The 22,612-nt window shown below is 44.4% G+C and overlaps 1 protein-coding gene across 1 annotated transcript in view; it reads left to right on the top strand.

The window, feature by feature from the left end:
* The window catches only part of Tmem163 (transmembrane protein 163), a 175,066-nt gene that overhangs the window by 99,739 nt on the left and 52,715 nt on the right, over positions 1-22,612 (top strand). The window contains exons 3-4 of the mRNA XM_021172523.2: positions 12,012-12,055; positions 13,387-13,478. Of these exons, the coding sequence (XP_021028182.1) occupies positions 12,012-12,055; positions 13,387-13,478 (136 nt within the window). The remainder of the gene's footprint in view (positions 1-12,011; positions 12,056-13,386; positions 13,479-22,612) is intronic.

Here is a 22,612-nt window from a genome sequence, read left to right as displayed (position 1 = left end):
AAGGGATGGAGGAAGGATATTAAAAATTAGCAGGAAATCTGGTCTGTATCACATGCTAGTTGTAACCTTCAGTAACAACCACCAACGTATGGGACTTTGCCTGAGGACAGGTTCCCATCTGAGGAATGGTGTTTTCTACTTTCTGATACTCGAGGCATGTCTCTCTCTAGTCTGAGCCCTCTCCTCTTTCCAGATTTAGCATATACTTCAGATTAGACTGCGGAAACATTTGTGTTTATTCCACCAGTGAAATTTCTAAACAATAGATGTATTGATGTTGCCATGGTGAATCTGTGCATCCAGGACCAAGCCCTGTTGAACTCCATCCCTGGTGGTTCCATCTGATAGAACGCAACCTCTGTGGAAGCTGCGAGCCTCAGAGAATGAGGATAGGGTGGGTAACAGTGTGTGCTTCTCTCTGGGAGTCTGCAGACCTGGTGGGGTCTTCCTGTGCTGTCTGACTTGGGACAGGCTGTCTCTGAGCTCCAAGAGATGGCAAACAGCAGACTAGAGAATCCTTGTTTTCAGAACATCTTGCTTGTAAGACTGGCTGTCAACTGGGTTTAGGATTTTTTTCTAGTAAACATTTTTTTGCACCAAAGAGTGAATTTTTTTCCTCCCTCCCTCCCTCCCTCCCTCTCTCCCTTCGTTCTGTCTTTCTTTCTGTCTTCTTTTTGTAAATTTTTAGATGAAATCTCATTATGATTTTGCAGATATACGTGCCTTTGCCTCTGGAGTACTGTGATGAAAGGCTTGAAACACCATGCCTAGCTGTTTCTCTTTCTTTTCTTGCCATTTCTTACCTTTCTTTCTTTCTTTCTTTCTTTCTTTCTTTCTTTCTTTCTTTCTTTCTTTCTTTCTTTCTTTCCTTCCTTCCTTCCTTCCTTCCTTCCTTCCTTCCTTCCTTCCTTCCTTCCTTCCTTCCTTCCTTCCTTCTTCCTTCCTTCCTTTCTCCTTTCTCTCTCTCTTTCTGTCTTTTTCTTTTTTTTGGACACAAGGTCTCATATAACTCGGGTTGACCTCAAACTCAGGGTGTATTTGAGGATGACCTAGGGCTTTTCATGGTTCAGCTTTTATCTCCAGACAGCTGAGATTATTGGCATGTACCCTCACGCTGGGTTCTGTGGTGCTGGGACTCTGTACACAGAAGCAAGTGCTCTAACATCCCCCAGCTCGTAGAAAGGAAACTGTGACCATGGCTCACTGTGCCTAAACCATAAACTGAATGCTTTCTCCTGAGCACCTGATTTCCCTGGGCAAGTCTGGAGTTCTGGTGCATTCTAGGGGAGAAGTACCACTCTCCCGGGGACTGGAACTGGCAATTTGCTTCTTCTGAACTTATTTTCACCACAACACCCCACTGATCATCTGACTTCATATCCTTCTCTGCAACAAGTATTAGCCAGGATTATTTAAAGCTCTGAATCAAGTCAGAGCTTACTGTGTCAGCCAACAAACATGGGGAAGCTTTTGGGGACCCATGATGTATGTGCTTGCTACTTTTCCTGTTGCTTTGATAAAATACATGACAAGAGCAACCTAAAGGGGGGAGAGTTGATTCTGGCTCACAGTTCAAGGGGAGCATTGCACATGTCAGGCAAGGCATGGCAGCTGCAGTGGGATCACATTGCTCCCACACTCAGGACACATTCAAATCACAGCCACATTGTCCACTAGTAGATGGTTTTGATTAAAAAAACAAAAACAAAAACAAATAAACAACCCATCCAGGGCAACCAAAAGAAAGACACTCAAGACCCAGACCCAGCTTCACCAGCCCTAGGTGGCTGGCAGAAGGACATCTGAGCGCCTGCCCTGCTAGGCTGACCTGGGGCAGCAAGAAGGAAGACACTCAGGCACCCAGCTTGGGCGCCACTATGATGAGAGAATCTGTGGTGAAGAGATGGGGAAGATGAAGTGTACAGTGGAGAGATGGGAGTGTGAGAGAAACAGAGGGACTTGTGCACTGTGGAGAAAGGTGGGGCTGGAGCCTGGAACAGGCAGACATGAGGAGCCTGTGCAATCACATGAGGCCATGGTGATTTCCAGGCTGGGGCTGCTGCCAAGGACCATGTCTAGGTACAAGGCTCTACTGCAGCTGAGGTCTGTGCTGATATCTGTGGCCTGTGTTGCCACCAAAAGCCGTCTGAATGTCAGTGGTCTGGGTGCTGCTTGAGACCATAATGATGTCTAGGGGAATGCTGGGCAAACTGATGGAAGTGGCCTGTGTTGCCACATGAAGCTATGTGACATTCTGGCCCTGGTTGCTGCTGAGTTCTGGGTTTGTGGTCCTGCTACAGCTGGGGTCTGTGTCGATGTTTGTGCTCCAAGTTACCATCAAAGGCCATTTGGATGTCTGTGGTCTGGGCTGCCACCTGAAGCCATGTGCATGTCTGAGCACTGTGCTGAGCTAGCCCCACCCCAGCCTGGGCAGCATAAGAGAGCAGGCTCTAGTGATGTGGGTTTAGGAAAGCTGGCCCTGTCAGGGTAAGTGCCCTTTGCTGGCTGTAGCATTCTGTGAGCTAGCTGGGGCAGTGCAAGAGAGCTCACCTTGGTGATGTGGGTGTGGGAGAGCTGGTGGGCTGACCAACTCAGCTACTCCCCAGGCTCAGATGTAGGGCTTTGGGTTGGCCCACCACAATATCTACCTCATCTAGGATCTGCTGGAGCATGTGAAGGGGTTACTCCTGCAGATCCAAAGCTCCAGGTTCTCCGTGACACAGGGCAACGACAGGATATCTGAGAGGAGCTGCAGTGGTGATTCAGTATTGATAGTGTGGCAGAAGCCAGAGGCCTTGAACCAGACCAATGACTCATTACAGTGAGCATTTGCAACTAAAGATATGTGGACAAAGGATGAACCATGGGACACACTGTAGCAGTCTTCTGCTTCCATGATGAGATTTCTTTCTTTGGGGTGATAAGTTACAAGGATAGACTGCGAGACAAAGGGACAGAGATGTGGGACCGTGAAAGGCAGCCTGTTTTGGTTGAGCGTGGCTTGCTCCGGAGACCCAGTAGAAAACTCTACAAAGGATGGAACAGTGAGCCACGTTCCCAGAGACAGGTGCCTGACATCACAGAGCCCCCATGTCCATAATTCTGTGACTATAGGTTACACAGACAAAGCCCCAAGCTCTTGGCATTCTAGTTAGACTCCACCCTCACAGTTACCTGACTATAGCTAGGGTATGTGCCTCCCCACAGTTACTTGGCAACAACAAGGTATCCCAGCCCACTATAAAAGGAGCTGCTTGCCCCCTCCTCACTCTCTTAGGCTCTTACCTCTCATTCTTATCTTTAGCTCTCCTTCTCCCCCCACCCCTTCTCCACATAGCCATGGCCAGCCTGTTTCTTTTACCTTTTCTCTTTTCTCTCTGCCTTTCTACAATAAAGCTCTAAAACTGTAGACCATCTCTGTTCATCAAGGCCTGCCGTGCTTAAAGGATGGAATAGACTTTACCCTAAGGAGCCGAATCTAACCCCCCGCTGGAAGGCCTTAAAGACTCTTGCCAGAGTGGGAACCACCCAGTGCCCCCCCTCTCCCTGTCCTCTCCTCTTTTTGGCCCCTGGGAAGACTGAGCTGCCCCGGGGCCCCCACTTTGTTCTCAGCTCTTCTAAGACATACAGCAGCATCTGGGATGTCCAAGACTGAGAACTTGTTATCTCTGGCCTCTGTGAGTCCCAGAGACCTCAGACTGTTCCCTGTCCACCCTGCCCCCCACAGACCTGGGGTCAGTGGCTCCACACAGCCAGACACCCACTCGGGGCCACATGGAGAGCACTCGACAGTCCTTCATGTCTGCCCGCCCAGAGTACCAGAACTTGGGCAGGACGCAGGTTCTCTCCCACCCCTTTATTCCCCCACGCCCGCTGCCCAACGCAGAGATGAATGGAATTGGGGTACATGATGTGAAATTCACAAAGAATCAATATGAAGTTAAAAAAAAGTAAACAGAAGGGAGAAAAGGTCTTGGTGAGTGACATTCAACCAGGTGATGTCATTTCAGCCATGGTCCCACTGCTTGTGTATTTGACATATTGGTGTCTGCGCTGGTCAGATTTGACACAACCTAGTACCACCTGGAAAGAAAGCCTCAAATGAGGAATGGTCTAGATTGGGTTGGCCTGTGGGCATGTCTGTGTGTGTGGGTTGTCTTCTTAATTAAAGTGGGACCCCCCCCCACAAATATGGCTGACACTGTTTCCTGGGCTGGGTTCTAACGATGTAAGAGTGAAGTCAGGCAGCTGAACATAAGCAGCAGGCAGCAGGGTTGCACTGACTGTGGGTGTGATGTTATAATTAGCTGTGACTAGATAGAATTGTAGGTCTCATGTAGCCTACTATGGCTTCAGACACTCTATGTAGCGGAGAATGACCTTGGTCTGCCTCTACCTTCAGAGTTTTGGGGTAGCAGGGGTGCAGTACCACACACTACTCTGCACAGCCTGTGTGGTGCTGAGGATTGAGCCCGGGCCTTATTGGATTTATTCTCAGTACTACCCAGAGAGGACAAAATCAAACTATTGTTCCTGTCTTTGGACTAAGGAAAACCATCACTCCGTACTGTTATCTTCCTGTTTGGAGTATCAACAGAGATTGGCTTCTGATTTATAGTTCAATACCACTGGAGTATTGTCCTGTTCATGTAAAACACCTAAAATACAGTTCCCTCTCTATAAATTCTCATCAGAGTTCCCCGTCTATGAACTCTCATCAGAGTTCATCTGGCTGTTTGGGTCTGGGCAAGTGTTGCACAGTGATGTCATAGAGTGTGTGCAGTTTCATTTTTTGAGGGTTGTATCTTCCACATTTGTTCCTGCTACAAGGCTTTTCTTGTGTTGTATTGGTTGTTTAATGGATTTAATATTCTCCCTCCTTCCCTCCATTCCTCCCTCCCTTCCTCCCCCGTCTTTCCTCTTCCTTCTCTCTCTCACTCTGAGGCACACACACACACACACACACACACACACACACACACACACACATGTGTAACTGTGTTTATGTGGTGTTCATATATACACACACGTATGCTCATAGAGACCAGAGATCAATGTCAGATGCCTTCCTCTCAGTATTATTATTATCATTATTATTACTATTATTAATTTTTGAGACAGAATTTCTCTGTGTAGCTCTGGCTGTCCTGGAACTCACTCATTAACCAGGCTGATGGCAAATTCCTCAGAAATCCCCTTGCCTCTGCCTTCTGAGTGCTTGGGTTAAGGGCGTGTGCCACCACCGACCGGCTCTCCATCTTATTTTCTGAGACAGAGTCTCTCACTCAGTCTGGAGCTTGCTGATTTGGATACACTGGTTGGCCAGCAAGCCCCTGGGATCCTCATGTTTCTGTCCTACAGTATCTGTGGTTATAGACACATGCTAGGTTTTCCTCAAGGGCTGGGGGTCTGAACTTAGGTGCTCAGGCTGGCATAGTGGACTTTACCCATGGTGCCTCTCCCCAGCTCCTCTTGTCTTAACTGTTTTATTTCCTCACTTTAGAGTGCACAGCAGGAATATGTACTGTTGATTTGGAAATACAACTCAAGGTTTCTTCAGCTTTATTTAAGTTTTTACCTTTGGGTTGCCTGTAAAGGCTCATGCTCAGGGTCTCTGAAAGCTGACAATACTCTGCTGCACTAGAATGGAGCTAGGCTACTAAACACACACACACACACACACACACACACACACACACACACACACACCAGTTAACATATTTCCAAGTAACATGAGTCACATTTGTAGAGAGACCCCACTCTGGTATAAATCTTGAATCCAGCTCTATTGTTTTGAGCTAGAATGATGTTATGCAGTCAACTGCGACAGAGAGGATGACAACCTTTGAAAAAGAGACCACAGGCCTGGAGAGATGTCTCAGTGGCTAAGAGTGCTTGCTGCCCTTTCAGAGGACCTGGGTTTGATTCCCAGGTCCTAAAGTGAGGTTCACTCCTGTCTAAAACTCCAGTTCTAAAGGGATGGCATCTGTGGACGCTCCATACATGTGGGGCACAGACGTGCATGCAGGCTAAACATCTATATACATAAAATAAGGCGTTTTGGCTTTGAGATAGTATTTTTCTACATTGTCCTGACTGTCTTGAAATGTTATGTAAACAAGACTGACCTCAAACTCACAGAGATCAGCCTGACTCTGCCTCCCAAGTGCTGGGATTAAAGGCACTTAAGTTCTCCGTGGGGATGTGAGACTTTTATCTGCTGCAGAGTATTCTGTGACTTTTGTATCTACCCAGCGACTGTTCAGCACCATAGTATTGTTGAGAATGCCCCTCCCCCTCCTCTCTTCACCTTTTCTCCTCCCTCTCTCCTTCCTTTTCTTTCTCTCCTCCTCCTTTTTCATAATTAGGAAGACAAGTGGCTTTGTTTTTTAAAATAAAGAACATTGATAGTTTGGAACCTTGGAAAATTTCAGGCTCTTAATTTTGTGAGTATCACCATATGATTTGGTGGTGACAGGGAGGCAGTTCTGTGCCTCCGAGCCACACCCTCAGTCCATTCAGAAATTTGTTTGAGCTCTGCTGTCAGCTTTCAGCCTCCTCTCCTAGTGTCATCTAGCTTCTAATGTATTGACAGCCAACTTTTGTGAATTGGGCTTTGTGGATTCCCTTGACCATTGTATTCTTTGCTTAGTTTTCCATGTTTCTTATTACTTGCCTGTGTTTCTGTGGGAGAGTGGAAGGGGAGAGAGACAGAAACTCTGTCTGTGATGTTTAACTATTATTCCCTGAGGGGCATTGTTAATGGTCCTCTAAGAACTCCGGTTAAACTCAAATGAATAAATACTTTTTCAGCACCATCTCCTAAGTCAAGTCGTTAAAGCCTGTTCAGTAGGTTTCTCTTCACCATATATTATACATATTCTGTATAATGTACTGTTGAGGCCAACAAGATGGCTCAGTGGGTAAAGGCATCTTCCACCAAGAATGAAGACTGGAGTCCGAGTTTGCAGGCCCTGAGAGAGACTCCCACAAGTTATCTGCAACTTCCATAACCAGGCACACAAAATAACTAGAATGAAATCGATTTTCAAACTGTATGACAACAACTTTATATCAGAGATATTCAGGGTATGGTGTGGCACCTGTAGGGCCAGGCCAAGGACAACAACCTTGGCAGACAACAGTCATGCCATCCGGTTCTAGTGCTGATAGCTTTAGCTTTTAGTTTTGGAGAGGGGGACAGGCAAGAAAGCCAGTCACTCTTCTGGGTCACCGATACTACTTTTAGGCATTGCTCGTTAAAGTGGGTTCCTCCCTTGGACCTGTAATATTCCACATGATATTAACATCTCCCCTGTGTGAGGAAAATTCTATTCCAGGACTTGGAATACTTTAATAAGAATTAGATAGTAAAAATATCTGATAACAGCCCAGTTCTGATAATATACCATGGAAGCCACCACCCGTATACAACCTGTGAGTGACTAGGTGTCTCTGTTACTCTTCATTGCTGTGGTCAAATGTCTGACCACAACAAGGAATAAAACCAACAGGAAGTAAGGTTTATTTGGGTTTGCAGTTTGAGGTATAACTCACCATGCTCAGGAAATCATGGCGGCAGGATGTTTATACCCGTGTACTCACATGTGTCTGTGAGTAGGGATACACATGTGTGCACATATGTGCATGGGTGCAGAGATCAGAAGTCAAATCTTAGTTGTCATGTCTCAGGTTACCATCCCCCTTATTTCTTGAGACAGGGTCTCTCACTGGCCTAGAGCTTGCCAGGTAGGCCAGGCTGGGTGACCCGTGACCCACAATGGTTGGCTTGCTTTCCCTTCCCCAATGCTGGGATTGTAAGAACACACTACCCAACATACCTAGCCTTTTTACATGGGTTGATTCTGAGGCATTGAACATAGGTCCTCACGCTCTCTTGCACGCACTTTATTAACTGAGCCGTCTCTCTAGCTCTACACAAAGTTGACTTAGTCTTTTTTCCTTTGAGAATTTAATACAACATATTTTGATCATATTCTTAAGAATATGTCCATTAAGCAGTTTCCCCATCTCCACTGAAGCAAAATTCCTACCACTAACTGTAGTAGTTGATAATCTTGTTTCAGAGGGGTAGAAGAGGGACACTAGTAAAGATTATGTTGGAGAGAGTAAAAACATAAAAATATGTTCCCCTACCCCCTCCATTGGTCCCAGCTCTTTTGAATCCCAGCTTCCAGCAAGCAAGAGAGAAGAGCCTGCCTCTGATGGTGGGTGATGGAGCAGGGCTCTCCAGGGTGGGCTTGTTCCCCAGCTGTGGGGGAGGTGTTTGCTAGGCATCTGAGTGATAGAAACAGTCTAATTAAACCGGGATTGATTTATTAACAGAGTTCTACTGCTCACATAATTTAACAACTCGGGGCCTGGGGTATTGCTAAAACGTGCTAAGGCTCAAGATAATTATTGCCTGACTTTGGAGAGGATGACAGATGGGTCCTCATTGTCTCTGTAAGTCTCGCTGGCGATTGGAGTGGGATTCTTTGTTGGGTGTTGAGCAGGGGTTCTTGCTGTTGGTCCTTGGTGACTCCCTTCTGTATTTCTGAGACCCTTTGTCTCTGCTGAGCAGACCCTCCCTCCAAGCCCTGCTTACTCAGCTGCTGGCTTGCCTTTGGCTTGGCCTTAACAATGAGTCTCCTGGGTCCCCTTCCGTTTTCCAGCTGCCTTTCTGTTTGAATTTATTTTCAGCCAACATGCTTTTTGGTCTGGTTTTATTTAGTATATCTGGTCTTTTTAACCAGGCCTGTATAAATATTTATTTAAGACTTATGTTGTGTGCCTTCTGTGATGTAGCTGTTAGTGATTCCCTTAACATATAAATGACAGTCTGGCTTAGGACAGGCAAACACTGGGAGGCAGGTCTATCAGGCAAGGAGTGATGTCCTGCTGGTGTGTGTTGCCTGGGTTATGTGGCCCACAATCACACTCCTGGGAAATCTTAAGCATTAGCAACCTGCTCATGTAGACCACGGGACCCAGAAGCCTACATGTAATAATGGTTCCCATAACCACGTGCTTTCTTGTCAGAGCGAAGCACTCACGAGCTGGCAGGGCCTAGATCTGGATTTGAACTGTCCTGCTAGTTCATTTGCCTACCTTTGTGTGATGCAGACAGGCTTTTCCACAAATAAAATATATCATCTGATTTGAATGGTTACATATGATGACTGCAGAAAATGTAGAAGATATGTGGGGAAAAAGACCCTTCAAATATTCCCATCCTTCAAAGATTATCATTTGACCAACAACAGACAAAGAAGTGATCCCACCCAAGTCTACCTTGGTGAACCAGTGAATTGTTTGGGGTTCCTTAGGAAAGCATGGGGGACTCACAGACAGCTACATCACTGAAATGTCTACCCCAGTATGGGTGAATACTCACAAAAATGGCTTCTTAGGATTCTGATTCCCTTCAGCTTCATAGCCCCACCTTGAGAAGAACAGCCTTCATAGGAAAGCCTCACTTCACAGTGACCTACACAGTCCTCTCATGGGCCTTCAGTGTTCTGTGTAGCTGATGCGACCCATGTCTATCCTTCACAGTTGAGTCAGCTCCTAGCTTACAGTCAGCATCTTGACCCTGTGGTCACTTTGAGTGGTGCTTACTTATACACCCATGGAGCTTCTTGGGACCTCTCTATGCCTCCGCTGGTTACCCCGGAACAGGCCTGTTCTCCAAACAACTCGTTCTTGCATGAGCGAGATTGGAAATGCCTCTGTGCAAACCCTTCCGTTTGGTGGTTGGGGAGAAGGTTCCCAGTGGTCACACGCTTATTCTATAGCAATATAGCAACTCAACTTGATCCCCAGAACACAAAGAAAAGTTGTGTTGCTGTAGTCTCGGTGCTGGAGAGGCAGAGACTGGAACACTGGGGCGCGTGGACAAGACAGCCTAGTTTACTTGACAAGCTTCAAACCAGTGAGGGACCTTCAATTATAAAGCAAGGTCCTTCGATTATAAAGCGAGGTGAGCCAGGTGGTAGTGCATGCTTTTAATTCCGCACTCAGGAGGCAGAGGTGGGCAGATGTCTCTGAGTCTACAGAGTGGATTCTAGAACAGCCAGGGCTCCACAGAGAAACTCTGTCTCAAAAACCAAACAACCAAACAACCCAAAACAAAACATGAGATGGACAACTCCTGAAGAATAACATTGGGCTTTTACCTCCAGCTTCCATACATGTAGTCATGTATCTTACACATACATACACATACATACATAGAAAGGAAGGAAGCCCCTTAGTGTGATTTTACATGGGAACAGGACATCTGAACCCTCTTCTGTTAGATTAGTTCTTATCCCAGAATCAGGACATATTATGATTCAGTTATAGGGCAAAGGAAACAAATTTATTTCTTGACACTCTTGATAAACTCCTCAGAGGCTACTGAGCTCTTCTATGTGATTCCTGGGCTAATTACTGTTTACAGTTGGTTAGCAGCATGGCTGGAGAGCTGGCCACTGTGGGAAGCCATGGGAGGGTGCAGAGGCTCCATGGAGGACCCTTCAGAGGACTCTCCACCCCCATACAATTTTGGCATTTTGCTCTTTGCATGTCTTTCATCGAGGAATTAGATGGAGATGATGCTTAAGAGAATAACACATCTCTCTGAAGGACCCTGAGTTCATTAGGACCCCACTGGCTCACAGTGCCCTGAAACATGAATAATATTAATATTCCATATGTGCTATCCATTATCTATCCATCTGGCAGGCTTAACTCACTCATGTGAGGGGGACTTTCCAGTGTAGTTCTGAGAGTGAAGTCATAGTGCTACGCCCAACCCCATGTGTGTGTGTGTGTATACTTGTGTGTGTGATTGTATTCTAGTTTACATGTACATACAAACACAAGTGTATGTATAGGCCACAGAACAACTTTTTAAGGTGTGTGTGACACTTTTTAAAAAAAAATACATTAATTCTATTTATCTGTATGTGTGTGCACTAGTGCCACAGACGCCAGAAGAGGGTGTCCAATTCATTGGAGATGGACATAAGAGGTGATTGTGAACTACCTGAAATGGGTACTACTGACATAGGAACAGAATTCAGATCTTCTGAAGAGACAGTTCTAATCACCTCCAACCATGTTTTTTGAGACAGGGTCAATTACTCTGGCTTGGTGGTTACCAAGTAGTCCAGGCTGACCTGACCTTGAGCCCTAGAGATCCACTTGTCCCCCACCTCCCCAGCGCTGGGATTACAATCACATTACCATGCCTGGCTTTTCCCCTTCGATGCTGGGGTTGAAGTCATGTTCTCAGTCTTGCAAGGCAACCATTGAATCCACTGAGCCCTCTTTCCAGCTGACAGCACTTGTTTAATTATAAATCTGGATTAAGGGCCCCTATATATCTCGCTGTAATAATTTGGGCATCTACTTTGAATTATGTGGCCTTCTAGGTAACGACCTGGTTATCACCGAAGAACTCACGCACAGATGTTTTGAAGTCACAGTTCAACATCAGGTGGTTTTGTGGGTCACACAACAGGGTGGGGTCTTTTAATTGTGCACAGCTATTGCACCAAGGCCAGTGAGCATGGATGGATTCAGAGTAGAAATTGAGTAGGCTTGATAGTGCTGGCAGCAGGAGTCAGGTTTCAGCTTCACCCGGAAGAATTAGTTCCTACTTCATTGCTTGCAGTTTCTCAGTTTTCAAAGATACAGAAGCCAGGTGATTGACAAGGGCTTAATTGTTTGTTTGTTTGTTTGTTTGTTTGGGTGGGTGGTTTGGTTTGGTTTGGTTTCCCTGAAGTTGTTCCATGGATGGTTCAGAACACAGTGGAAGGAGGAAGTGTCGTAGAATTTGAAAAGAATTTCTCCTTCTTTTTGAACTCTTAGATTTTTTTAGACAATGATATTAAAAATTCTATTACTCTCTTGGAACTTCCCCCTGGCATTGAAAAGGCTGTATCTGGTGTGCTGATGAACTCACAAACAAGACATGTGACCCTCGGGGCTGTCAATCTGAATGGTGTTTTCTTTCTTTTTAGCTGTCTCCGTCATGAGGTACAGCGCCTCTGCCTTCGGGTTTGCAGTAAGTAGCCTGAAACGTCCTCACCATTGTGAAATTCTGCATGCTTTCCCTGAGCCCATGACTCTCACCTCAGTCATGAAACAGACCGGTGCTTAGCAGAGAGGAGGACACTTTAGTGACAACTTCTGTGAAAATGACAACATAGTAGTATTAAAGGCGTTAGGATGGGATATTTCCCAAGTACACATCCTGGGATCACATGTCCTGAGAGGGGTTGGAGAGGATGTTTTGGGAGGGTTACTTCTTTGTGCCCTTCCAGGTTGCATGCGGGTCTAGCACACTCGGGTGATACATTTGATGGTGTAGACAGAGACATCGGGAGGTGAGATGGATTGTGATTTCACACTAGAAGTCAATTGGTCTGTAGCCCTGCTAACGGGAGCTGAGTTTCCTGCCTGACTCCTGGTGGAAATAGGTCAATGGAGGCAGCTATGCTGAAAGCCTGTGTGCCTCAAGCAGGCTCTTTCCCCCATTGTTGCAGAGACAGAGGGCATTCTGTACTGGGTCCCAAACCCACATCTGCCCTTTGTTGTAAGAACTTAATGTTTTGAGTGTTGCTTTGAGGGTGTTGTAAATTTTTCTGAAGCTTGTAGACAGTCTAGAAAATTACATATGAGCATACTGGTAACTAGAACACAAACTACATATGCACACACCTAGAAAGAGACACTCAACACATACACACAGAAAAAGATACATGTACAATATACATCCAGACATATAACACACACACACACACACACACACAGAGCCACACAGCATAGACACACATCCACCCAGAAGTACATGTGCATAAACACACATAATACATAAACAATATATACAGTCTCAGAAACACCTCTCTCTCTCTCTCTCTCTCTCTCTCTGGTTCTCTCAAAGGCATAGAACTTTCTACATGATATCAAATTGTTGGGAGACTTCCTGAACCTCCTGAACCTAGCTAGGACAGTTCCAGTGAGAGCCAGAATTAGAATTTGCACCCAAGGTTTCTTAACTTACTGTGTATAGGAAAATGCCAATGTCATCTTGCTTGTCACAAGATAAACACTTTCATGTATTTCAGAAAACAGTACTTCCCATTCTAATCTCCTGTTCCATATCTCCAGAATGCTGGGGTCCTGGGGCTCTGAGAACAGAGCCATTCATACAAGGGCCACAGTGTGTGATGCCCAGGGTTCCACCATGGAGTTCATAGTGGCTGCAAGAAGCATGCAGGAATGTACTCACTCAAAGATGCTTGTCCACACTGTCTGGTCCTGTGTAGTTGGCCAATGTGTTCACATTGTGCCTGGCTGACCTGAGCACCACTAATGTCCTGTTTCCTTTTCTAGTTTGATGCCATCCTGGATGTGCTGTCCTCGGCCATTGTCCTCTGGCGTTACAGCAATGCGGCCGCTGTGCACTCTGCTCACAGGGAGTATATGTAAGTGGATTCTTCTTCCCGACTGCAAGAGCCTCAAATGAAGGCCTTGCAATTATCATCAGCACAAATCCTCCTTCATTCTTTGTCCTGATGTTGACAAGAGGATGCAAGTTGTCTTTGATGTTTGCTGGTGCCCTGTCAGCCATGAGACAGGTCTTTCCCGGGATAGTCACAGGGACACATAGAGCCTTTATAATTAGCTCAGTTCCCTGATCTGGGGTGAATATGTTCTTGTCTGTCCCTCTATCTTTCCATTCACCTGCTTGTTCATCTTTCAAACATTCATCCACTCATCCATACATACATCCATACATACATACATGCATCTATCGATCTATCCATCCATTCCATCTCATCCATCCAACCACTCACCAAACCTCGTGTCTACTCACTTACCTTCCTTTTCTTCCCCCTCTTTCCTCTTTTCTTCTATCCTCCCTTCCTTCCCTGCTCCCTTTCTCTTCATTCTCTCTGCTTCCTAGTGTCTCTGTTTTCTTCATGTTCTCACACATGCTAGGCAAGTCTTCCACCACCCAGCTATATTCCCAGCTCACACAGTCACATTGGTTGTTGTTTTGTCTGTCATATTTTCTTTAATTAATAACTCAATATTTAATCTGTTAATATTGACATTTTAATTATAAATAACCTGATGTAAAACACACCTGTGCACATAAAACATGCACAAGCACACAGCCATTCATGCTTTAATCTCTACTACTTGCTAGCCCCAAGACTGTGTGATACTTCAGTCCCCAATTTGGAAAAGTAGAAAAAGAAAAAATTCTCCTTTGCAGGATTTTCTTGATGGCCACTTCTGTTCCTACATGCACATGCATCCATACATATACACATGTACACTTGTGTATATGAGCAATTACACATGTGTGTTTATATATGTATGGGTGCCTGTATATCCGCACATGCAGGGATTTCCCTAGCCTCTGTAGGTTTTGGATGGTTGAACGCCAAGGTTGACAAATGCTGCTCTGTGTGGTTCTGATGGTGCCAGAGAGAAGGGGCTGGTGAGTTCATGTCAATGGACACTCAGGCACGCAGTGATAGAGGCATCTTTTTGGTGTCAGGGAATTCAGACTTAGGCTGAATGTTTTGAAATGTAGAAATTCCTGAAAGATGACAGCCTGCAAGTTCATTAAGGACATCAAGGAAATATATCAGGGGGTTGACGGAATGGCTCAGTGGTTAAAAGCACATATTACTCTTGCAGAGGATCTGGACCCATATCAATCAGCTCACATCCCTCTTTAACTCCTGTTTCAGAGGTCGCTCCACAGGGACCTGCATTCATGTACAGATGCTACACAGGCACAGACAAATACACATAACTTTATTTTTTATTTTTTATTTTTTTTGTTTTTTTTGTTTTTTTGGCTTTTCGAGACAGGGTTTCTCTGTATAGCCCTGGCTGTCCTGGAACTCACTNCCTGCCTCTGCCTCCCAAGTGCTGGGATTAAAGGTGTGCGCCACCACTGCCCGGCCTACACATAACTTTATAATAAGAAACTGCATCCTCCATTAGAAAAGATTGAAAAAAGAAAACAAAACAATACCAAAAACAAAAGACAAAAAAAAAACAAAAACAAAAACCGCCCAAACTTCTTCATATGTGAAGTATTTACTATGATGTATGTTAGCTCTTATAACAAATGTGGAGTATCAGATCTGTGACATCCAAAATGACACCATTTTAGATAGAGTGGGTTTTGAAAATAAGTTAATATTTTGGTAAATTTTTTAAGAAAAACAAATAGCAGAAATTTTAATTTTATAAGATTTCAAATGATGGTTCTGTAACTTGGCAGGCAGTACTGTAACCACTCAATTTATTATGCAGTGGTCTGAGGACATTAATGAAACAGCCATGAAGCAGTCTAGAGAGATGCTCTGTCCCATGCCAAGAGCTAAGTATCATTTTCTTGGAGTAACATGCAACCCTTGATTCTGCAGAGGTGGTACCCAGTTTGCCTTTAGTGCCATGTTTTAACTTGATGTGGGGATGAGGTGTAAGGCAAAATTCACAGCAGACTCCAAAGAGGAAGAAGAATGTCTATAGTTTATTAATTTAAAAAATGCTATGGACATTTTTAAAGCCCACACTATAGTAGTATGTTTGCCATGTGAGTATGAAGACCTGAGTTCAATCCCCAGAACCTACACACACACACACACACACATGCGCACGCAGTTGGGTATGTATCTTCATATATGTGTGCACACATGCACTCAAATACATGCACACCAATATTAATTGTGTGCTGATATCAGGATATTTTACTTATACTGGGCTAAACTACTAAACTGTTTCTGCTTTTGTGCATCCTTTGGAAATGCAGAATTATATATGGGCCTAGGATTTTAATTCTGTCTAGAGTATAAAGAGAAAGTATTATGCTCGCTTTCCCTCTATTTTAGAGTTCATAATTGCGAGTTTGATCCATGTCTGCAGAAGAAGTTTTCTTCTTTCTAATTTTTTAAAAATCTTATTTCCTTTCTGTTAAAATGCTTCTGTACATACTTTAGTCACAAGCTAATTACTGTGGCTTTTCTGTAGAATTGGAGTATCTGTGAACATTCACTAGGTAAACCTACTGGTTTCCCCAAGCCAAGGTTGATGATAAGAAGTGTCTTTGATTTCACTTTTTTCAATTTTAGTGTGTATGTGTGTGTGTGTGTGTGTGTGTGCATTCTGAGGGCAGAGGTCAACCTCATGTGTTGCTCCTCAGGTGACATCCACCTTGTATTTTGACAAGGTCTTTCTCTCTCTCTCTCTCTAATTTTAAAAACTTTTATTTATTTTTTGAGATTATAACTTAATTACATTAGTTTCTCCTTCCCTTTCCTTTCTCCAAACCCTCTCAGAGCTCACCTATTAAGCTAAACTGACTGGCCAGTGAGCCTCAGGGATTTGCCTAGCTCCACCTCCCCAATTTGGGATTATAGACACGGGTTACCACATTTGGCCTTTTTAGGAGGGTCCATATACTTGTGTGACAAGCACATCCCCAGCTGAGCCATCTTACCAGTTTCACCGGGTTTAAAGATCTCCCAATAGCTACATTACAACTGTGTCAGTTACCCACAATGCAAAGGTGACGGTGAGGCTTGATGCTCCTTGGGTGGTGGTTCATTGGATAATGATCATGAATTCACTTGGAGATTCCTAATCTAAGGATTAAGCATATTTATAATCCTCTCTATCACCGACTTTAGTTAACATTTTAATCTCCGGTTAAAAATTCATGAGATCACTGCTGGCTGAGAATATATTTGCATATTAATGAGGACAAACAAGCAATGAGGAATACAATTAGGAAAACCTCAGGCTTTCAGCTAGTTTCTAGAGAGTAATATTGGAGGGAACTGAGAAATATCCAACTGGCTTCTGAAAAGGTCAGTTCTCTTACTTTTGTGATTTGAAATCATAGCCTCAGAGTGAATCTTGAGTTGGAAATTGCCTGTGTAGAAGATGGATGGCCTCCTGCACTTAGCCACATGAAAATGGAGTGTGCGATGCTTCTGCCTCACCACAGTGTGTGGCCTCCATAGTTATCATTTGCTGAATTAACAACAACAACACCTTCTACAAAACTCAAAAAGCTTAAACTTTGATTTTTTTTTTTTGGTATGATGTTCACACATGTGCAAGTGTACATGCATGTGCATACCTGTGTTTGAAGTGTAGAGGATAGTCTTGGTCATTGTTCCTTGGGAGTTATCCACTTGGTTGTTAGTAGACAGGGAACCTTACTGGCCTGAAGCTCACCAAGCAGATTCAATTGGCTGAGCACTGAGCCCCAGGGAGCTGCCTGTTTCTACCTCCCTAGCCCTGGGATTGCCAGTGTATACCACCACACCCATATTTTTTAAAAAAGCATTCTGAAAATTGAACTCTTGTCCTCATGCTCCTGCAACACACATTTTACCCAATGAGCCATGTCCCCAGCCCTCAGATCGATCACTTTTTAGTGTGCACAGTTCAATGGTCTGAAGTATAGTCATGCCATTGTGAACCAGCCTTGTCATCCTGCAAAATTGCATTTGATTTTAGTCAAAAAAGGCTGAGAAGTAAGTCCCCTTACAAGAGAGAAAGTCTATACTCATTGAATATTTTCATTTCTTCTCCCCCATTCCCTGGCAACACCATGTTACCATCTGTTTCCGAGACTCAGATTACATTAGGTAACTCATAAATGCAGTTATGTGGTGTGGTGAGAGCTACCCTATGAAGGACAAATACCTGTCCACTCCAGATGAGGAGTGAACCAGTGAGTGCAATTGGGATTCACTCACTTTGTAGACCAGGCTGGCCTTGAACTCAGAAATCCGCCTGCCTCTGCCTCCCGAGTGCTGGGATTAAAGGCGTGCGCCACCATGCTCGGCTCAATTGGGATTTCTAATGGGACCGTGAACAACTTGTGGGTGACTAAACCACCAAGATGAATCTTGTCAACTTGAAAGGCTCTAGAATCATCAAAGAGACAGCCTCTGAACGTCTGTGAGAGAATTCCTGATTTTCTTTCTTTATTTTATTTTATTTTATTTTATTTTGGTTTTTCGAGACAGGGTTTCTCTGTATAGCCCTGACTGTCCTGGAACTCCCTTTGTAGACCAGGCTGGCCTTGAACTCAGAAATCTGCCTGCCTCTGCCTCCTGAGTGCTGGGATTAAAGGTGTGCGCCACCACGCCTGGCTGAATTCCTGATTTTCTTAACTATGGGAAGACCCACCCTAAATGTTGGGAGCACCACTCCATAATCTGGACTGCAGGTTGAGCAGCAGTACCCTACACTCTCTGCTTCTGTACTGTGGGTGTAAGGTCACTAACTGCCTTCCGGTCCTGCCGCTATGACTCACCTATTATAAGGGGCAGCACTGCCCAACTGTGAACCAAAATAAACCCTTCCTTCTTAAGTTGCTTTTGTGAGGTACTTTGTCACTGCAGTGAGAAAAGTACCTAATAGACCACCAAAGAAAATTCTCCCCCTTCCCCAGCAATAGTTAACTTCTACATCCTCTAAGAAGGGCAGGGTCCCATGAATCCTCCCCTGCTCCATTACATGGTATTAGTGGCCCAGTCTATCACAGGCTTCCTTCCTGCAATGTCACAGGTGCTGAGAGTTCAAGAGGGTGACACATCATGCCTGAGTGTGCCATGTGTATGTGCCATATGTGTGTCATATGTGTACCATGTATGTGCCTGGTACCCCTGGAGGTCAGAAGAGGGTATCAGATTGCCTAGAACCAAGATAAAGATGGGTGTGACCCTCCACATACATGATGGGAATAAAACCCACGTGCACTGGAAGAATGTTCAAGGATCAACATGTGACCCCCTACAGGAGAGTGGTCTGCAACATGCAGTTCTTGTCACTGGCTTTCCTCAGCATACATTCTCCAGGCTTATCCATCTTGTAGAATGTGACACAGTCTCCTCCTCATTGCCGGCTGGATAATATTCCATGTGGTATATCTATTTTGTGACCAGGAACCTCTGTGCTGTATAGTAGTGAGTCTGTGTCTCTCTCAGAACAAGTTTCCAGTCCTTCTGGAATTATACACAGTGGGGTTGATAGATCATATGGCCAAGCTTTTAAATGTTTTTCCCCTCTGAGGAAACTTCATACTTTTCCAAAGCAGTTGTACCATCCTAAATTCCTGCCAATTAGTTAAAATAAACAAAGAAACAAACTCCTCCTAATTGTATTGGTTACTTTAAATTTTTTAAACAATTTAAATTGTGTATGTGTATATCTGTGTCAAGGGATTGCACATGAGTGAGTGCCGTGCCTTCAGAAGTGAGAAGACAGTGATGGAGCCCTTGAACCTGGAGACATGGGCAGTTGTGAGCACTCAGTGTAGGTGCTGGGAAGGAAACACTACAAGAACTGGGTATGTGCACTTATTGCTGAGCCATTGCTGCAGCCCCTACCAATCTCTTCTTATATGAATAATAAACTTATAGAAGGTATATATGTTAGGCAGAGTTCTCTAGAGGAGCAGAATGGATGGAATGAACATATATGACAAGAGCAGTCACTAGGTAGACTCATGTGGTATGAGCTGGGTAGTCCAACAGTAGCTATCTGTATGCTAGAGGGCTGAGCTGCCTGGTTTGTGAAGATGGCTGCTCAGGAAGGTGGTAGCATTTTTATGAAATATCCCTTACTTTCAAAGAGACTGGACCTCATGGCTACATTAATAATACACCTTGAGGTCACTTAAGACCTGCCCTGCCATCCTGTGGTATACTCAGTCTGTTTGTTTAACTTGCGTTTAAGGGAACAACATTATAACCAACCTCATTTCCCTTGGATTTTCCATGTAATCAACTTTTATTACCTGAGCTAATTCATAGCTTTAATCTTAAATTATGTTCTCTTCAATGCCACTGACTTAAAGCAGTGTGTGTGTGTGTGTGTGTGTGTGTGTGTGTGTGTGTGTGCATGTGTATGTGTGTTATGGTAATCATTTGCTGAGAACAACCACCAGGTTGGAAACAATCTTATAAAACAAAAATCTGCCATAAATGTTGAAAATAACATGGATATAACAAATAACTTATATTTGAAGTAATATTTTGTTTCTGGGTGCTTTGAGGTTAAACAGTTGGAGTCTATGATTTAATCCCTTAGAAAATTCTGTCAAAGAGCACCAGCTGCTCTTCCAGAGGACCTGAGTTTGATTCCCAGTACCCACATGGCAGATCACAACTGTCTGTAATTCCAGTTTCAGGGGACCTGACTCCCTTTTCTGATCTTCAAAGGCACCAGGTACTCATATGTGCTTATACACGCATGAAAGCAAAACACCCACTTGTAAACATAAACAAATATGTAAACAACAACACAATTCTTTTTAAAGATGTCTACGGAATGCCTTACTCCTTCCCCATGGGATTCTTTTTATGCTGTTCAGTTAATACAGAGCAAAGGACTTTGTTAGGGACACAGGCAATAGAGACAGACATACACATGAGAGACAGAATATAGACAAGCCAGGAACTGCAAGACACAAGGCACAAAGAGAGACATGAAGAACTCGTACTTTGGCTCACCCTTGGTCAAATGAATTCAAGGGGGGTGGACTGAGCTTTGCTCCCTAATGAAACACTGATGCATTTTGGTAACCCAGAGTCTATTTTAACACATTTCATCAATGTATTGCAGTAATCCTAGTCTGGTGCTGAAGGTTCAGATAAATTTCCATTGCTGGTCTTCAATCCATACTTGAAAACTAAAGAAGTTAGAGTCTAATGTCAGCCAAGGAGGGTGCGGTAGAAGCAAATCATGGATGGATGCATTCATCCTCAGGAAGTGAAGCCAGGCAGGCACAGCCATCCTTTCCAGGACCTTTGACTCTCTGGGCTATAGATGGAAGGGCCTCCTACTGTGGAGGAGGAAGGAGTCTCTCCTGCTCAGTTATTTTCCCCAAAATGCCCACACAGACCTGCCAGGGGCTGTGTTACCTGTTTCATCCCAGATCCTCAATAATCAAGAGTAACGCCTATAGAAGAGCATCATGTTACCTAGACTGAGGTTTTCAACACGTGCTAGGAGAGAAGCCAAGGAGTTGAAGTCTGTTTGTAGAGGGAGAGAGTCATCAGATATTTGAGTATCTGTCCTAATTTTGTTTCTATTGCTGTGATAGAATACTGTAATAAAAAGCAGCTTAGGAGAGAATGTGTTTATTTGGCTGACAGCTCCAGATTACAGTCTTTTGTATCAGAGATGTCCCAGTGGCAGGAGCCTGACACAGCTGGTCACATCACAGCCATCACACCCACAGCCAAGAGCAGAGAGAAATGAACGTGTGCATGTTTAATAGCTCAGCTCACCTTTTCTACTTTTAAAAAACAGAATATTTATTTCTATGTGTGCCTGCATGTCTGAATTTATGCATACCACATGCATGCAAGAGTCTATGGAGGCCATAAGTGGAGCATCAGCTACCCTGGAAGTAGAGTTTCAGATACATATGAGCTGCCATGTGAATACTGGGAATGGAACCTGGGTCTTCTGTCTAGAACAGTAAGCACATTTAATTACTGAGCCATCTCTCCAGCCCTTTTAATCTTCTCTACTCTTACACAGTGGAGAGTCCCCACGTATGTAATGGTTTCCCCCACAGTGTGCTGTGTCTTCTCACATCAATTACAAATCAAGAGGATCCCGGCAAGGCAGATCTCCTTCTCCCCCTTCCTAGTCCCTAGCCTGGGAAATCTAAAGTCCTCTGTCAGAACCAGGTTCCCAAAAGCTCCGTGCAGAGACTCTCTTATGAACAGTTTTTTGGGGAACATAATTAGCATTCACAATACAAGCAGCTACACTAGCTAGCACACGCAAGTTCTGGGAATTAAACTCAAGATACACAAGATAAACAGATACACAAACAAGCAAGCAAGCAAGCAAGCAAGCAAGCAAGCAAGCAAGCAAGCAAGCAAGCAAGCAATACAAGGGATTTGCAAATGGGAGAAGACTATCAAGGGAGGCAGGGAGGTGCCTATTATGGAGGCTGTGGGGAGAAATGGGTGTACTAAGTGGGACTTGGCAAGGCTGAACTACAGCCTTGCACACAGTGCTTTTACCCACTGAACCATCTCATGGATCCATAGGAAATAAGAGTTCCACCCACTGTGGCCCAGAGAAGCCTTAACTGTCAATCTGACACAGTCTAGAGTCATCAGAGAGGGGGTGTTTCCCTGAGGAATTGCCTAGTTCAGGTTGGCCTGTGGGCATGCCTTTGAGAAATTGTCTTTATGGCTAATGGACATTGGAAGGCCCAGCTCACTGTGCGTGGTACCATTCATCAGGCAGGGGGGTCCTGCTAGGACCTGTATAAAAAAGCTAGGTAAACATGAGCAAACCAGTGAATGAGTTAGCAACCAGGGTCCCTTCATGGATCCTGCCTTGAGTTCTTGTCTGGCATCCCTCAGGAACAGACTGTGACCAGGAAATGTAAGCCAAAAAAAACCCTTTCTCTCCAATATTGGACATTTTTGTTTTGTTTTGTTTTGTTTTGTTTTGTTTTCCACAGTAACAGAAAGGAAGCTAGAACAGCACCCCTGACCACTGCTATTGGTAGACTCTTCTATGATAGATGAGGAGACAGGAGGCT

Source organism: Mus caroli, chromosome 1 (genome assembly GCF_900094665.2).
Source record: "Mus caroli chromosome 1, CAROLI_EIJ_v1.1, whole genome shotgun sequence".
Classification (NCBI taxonomy): Eukaryota; Metazoa; Chordata; class Mammalia; order Rodentia; family Muridae; genus Mus; species Mus caroli.
This window is presented reverse-complemented; position numbering and strand designations above follow the sequence as displayed.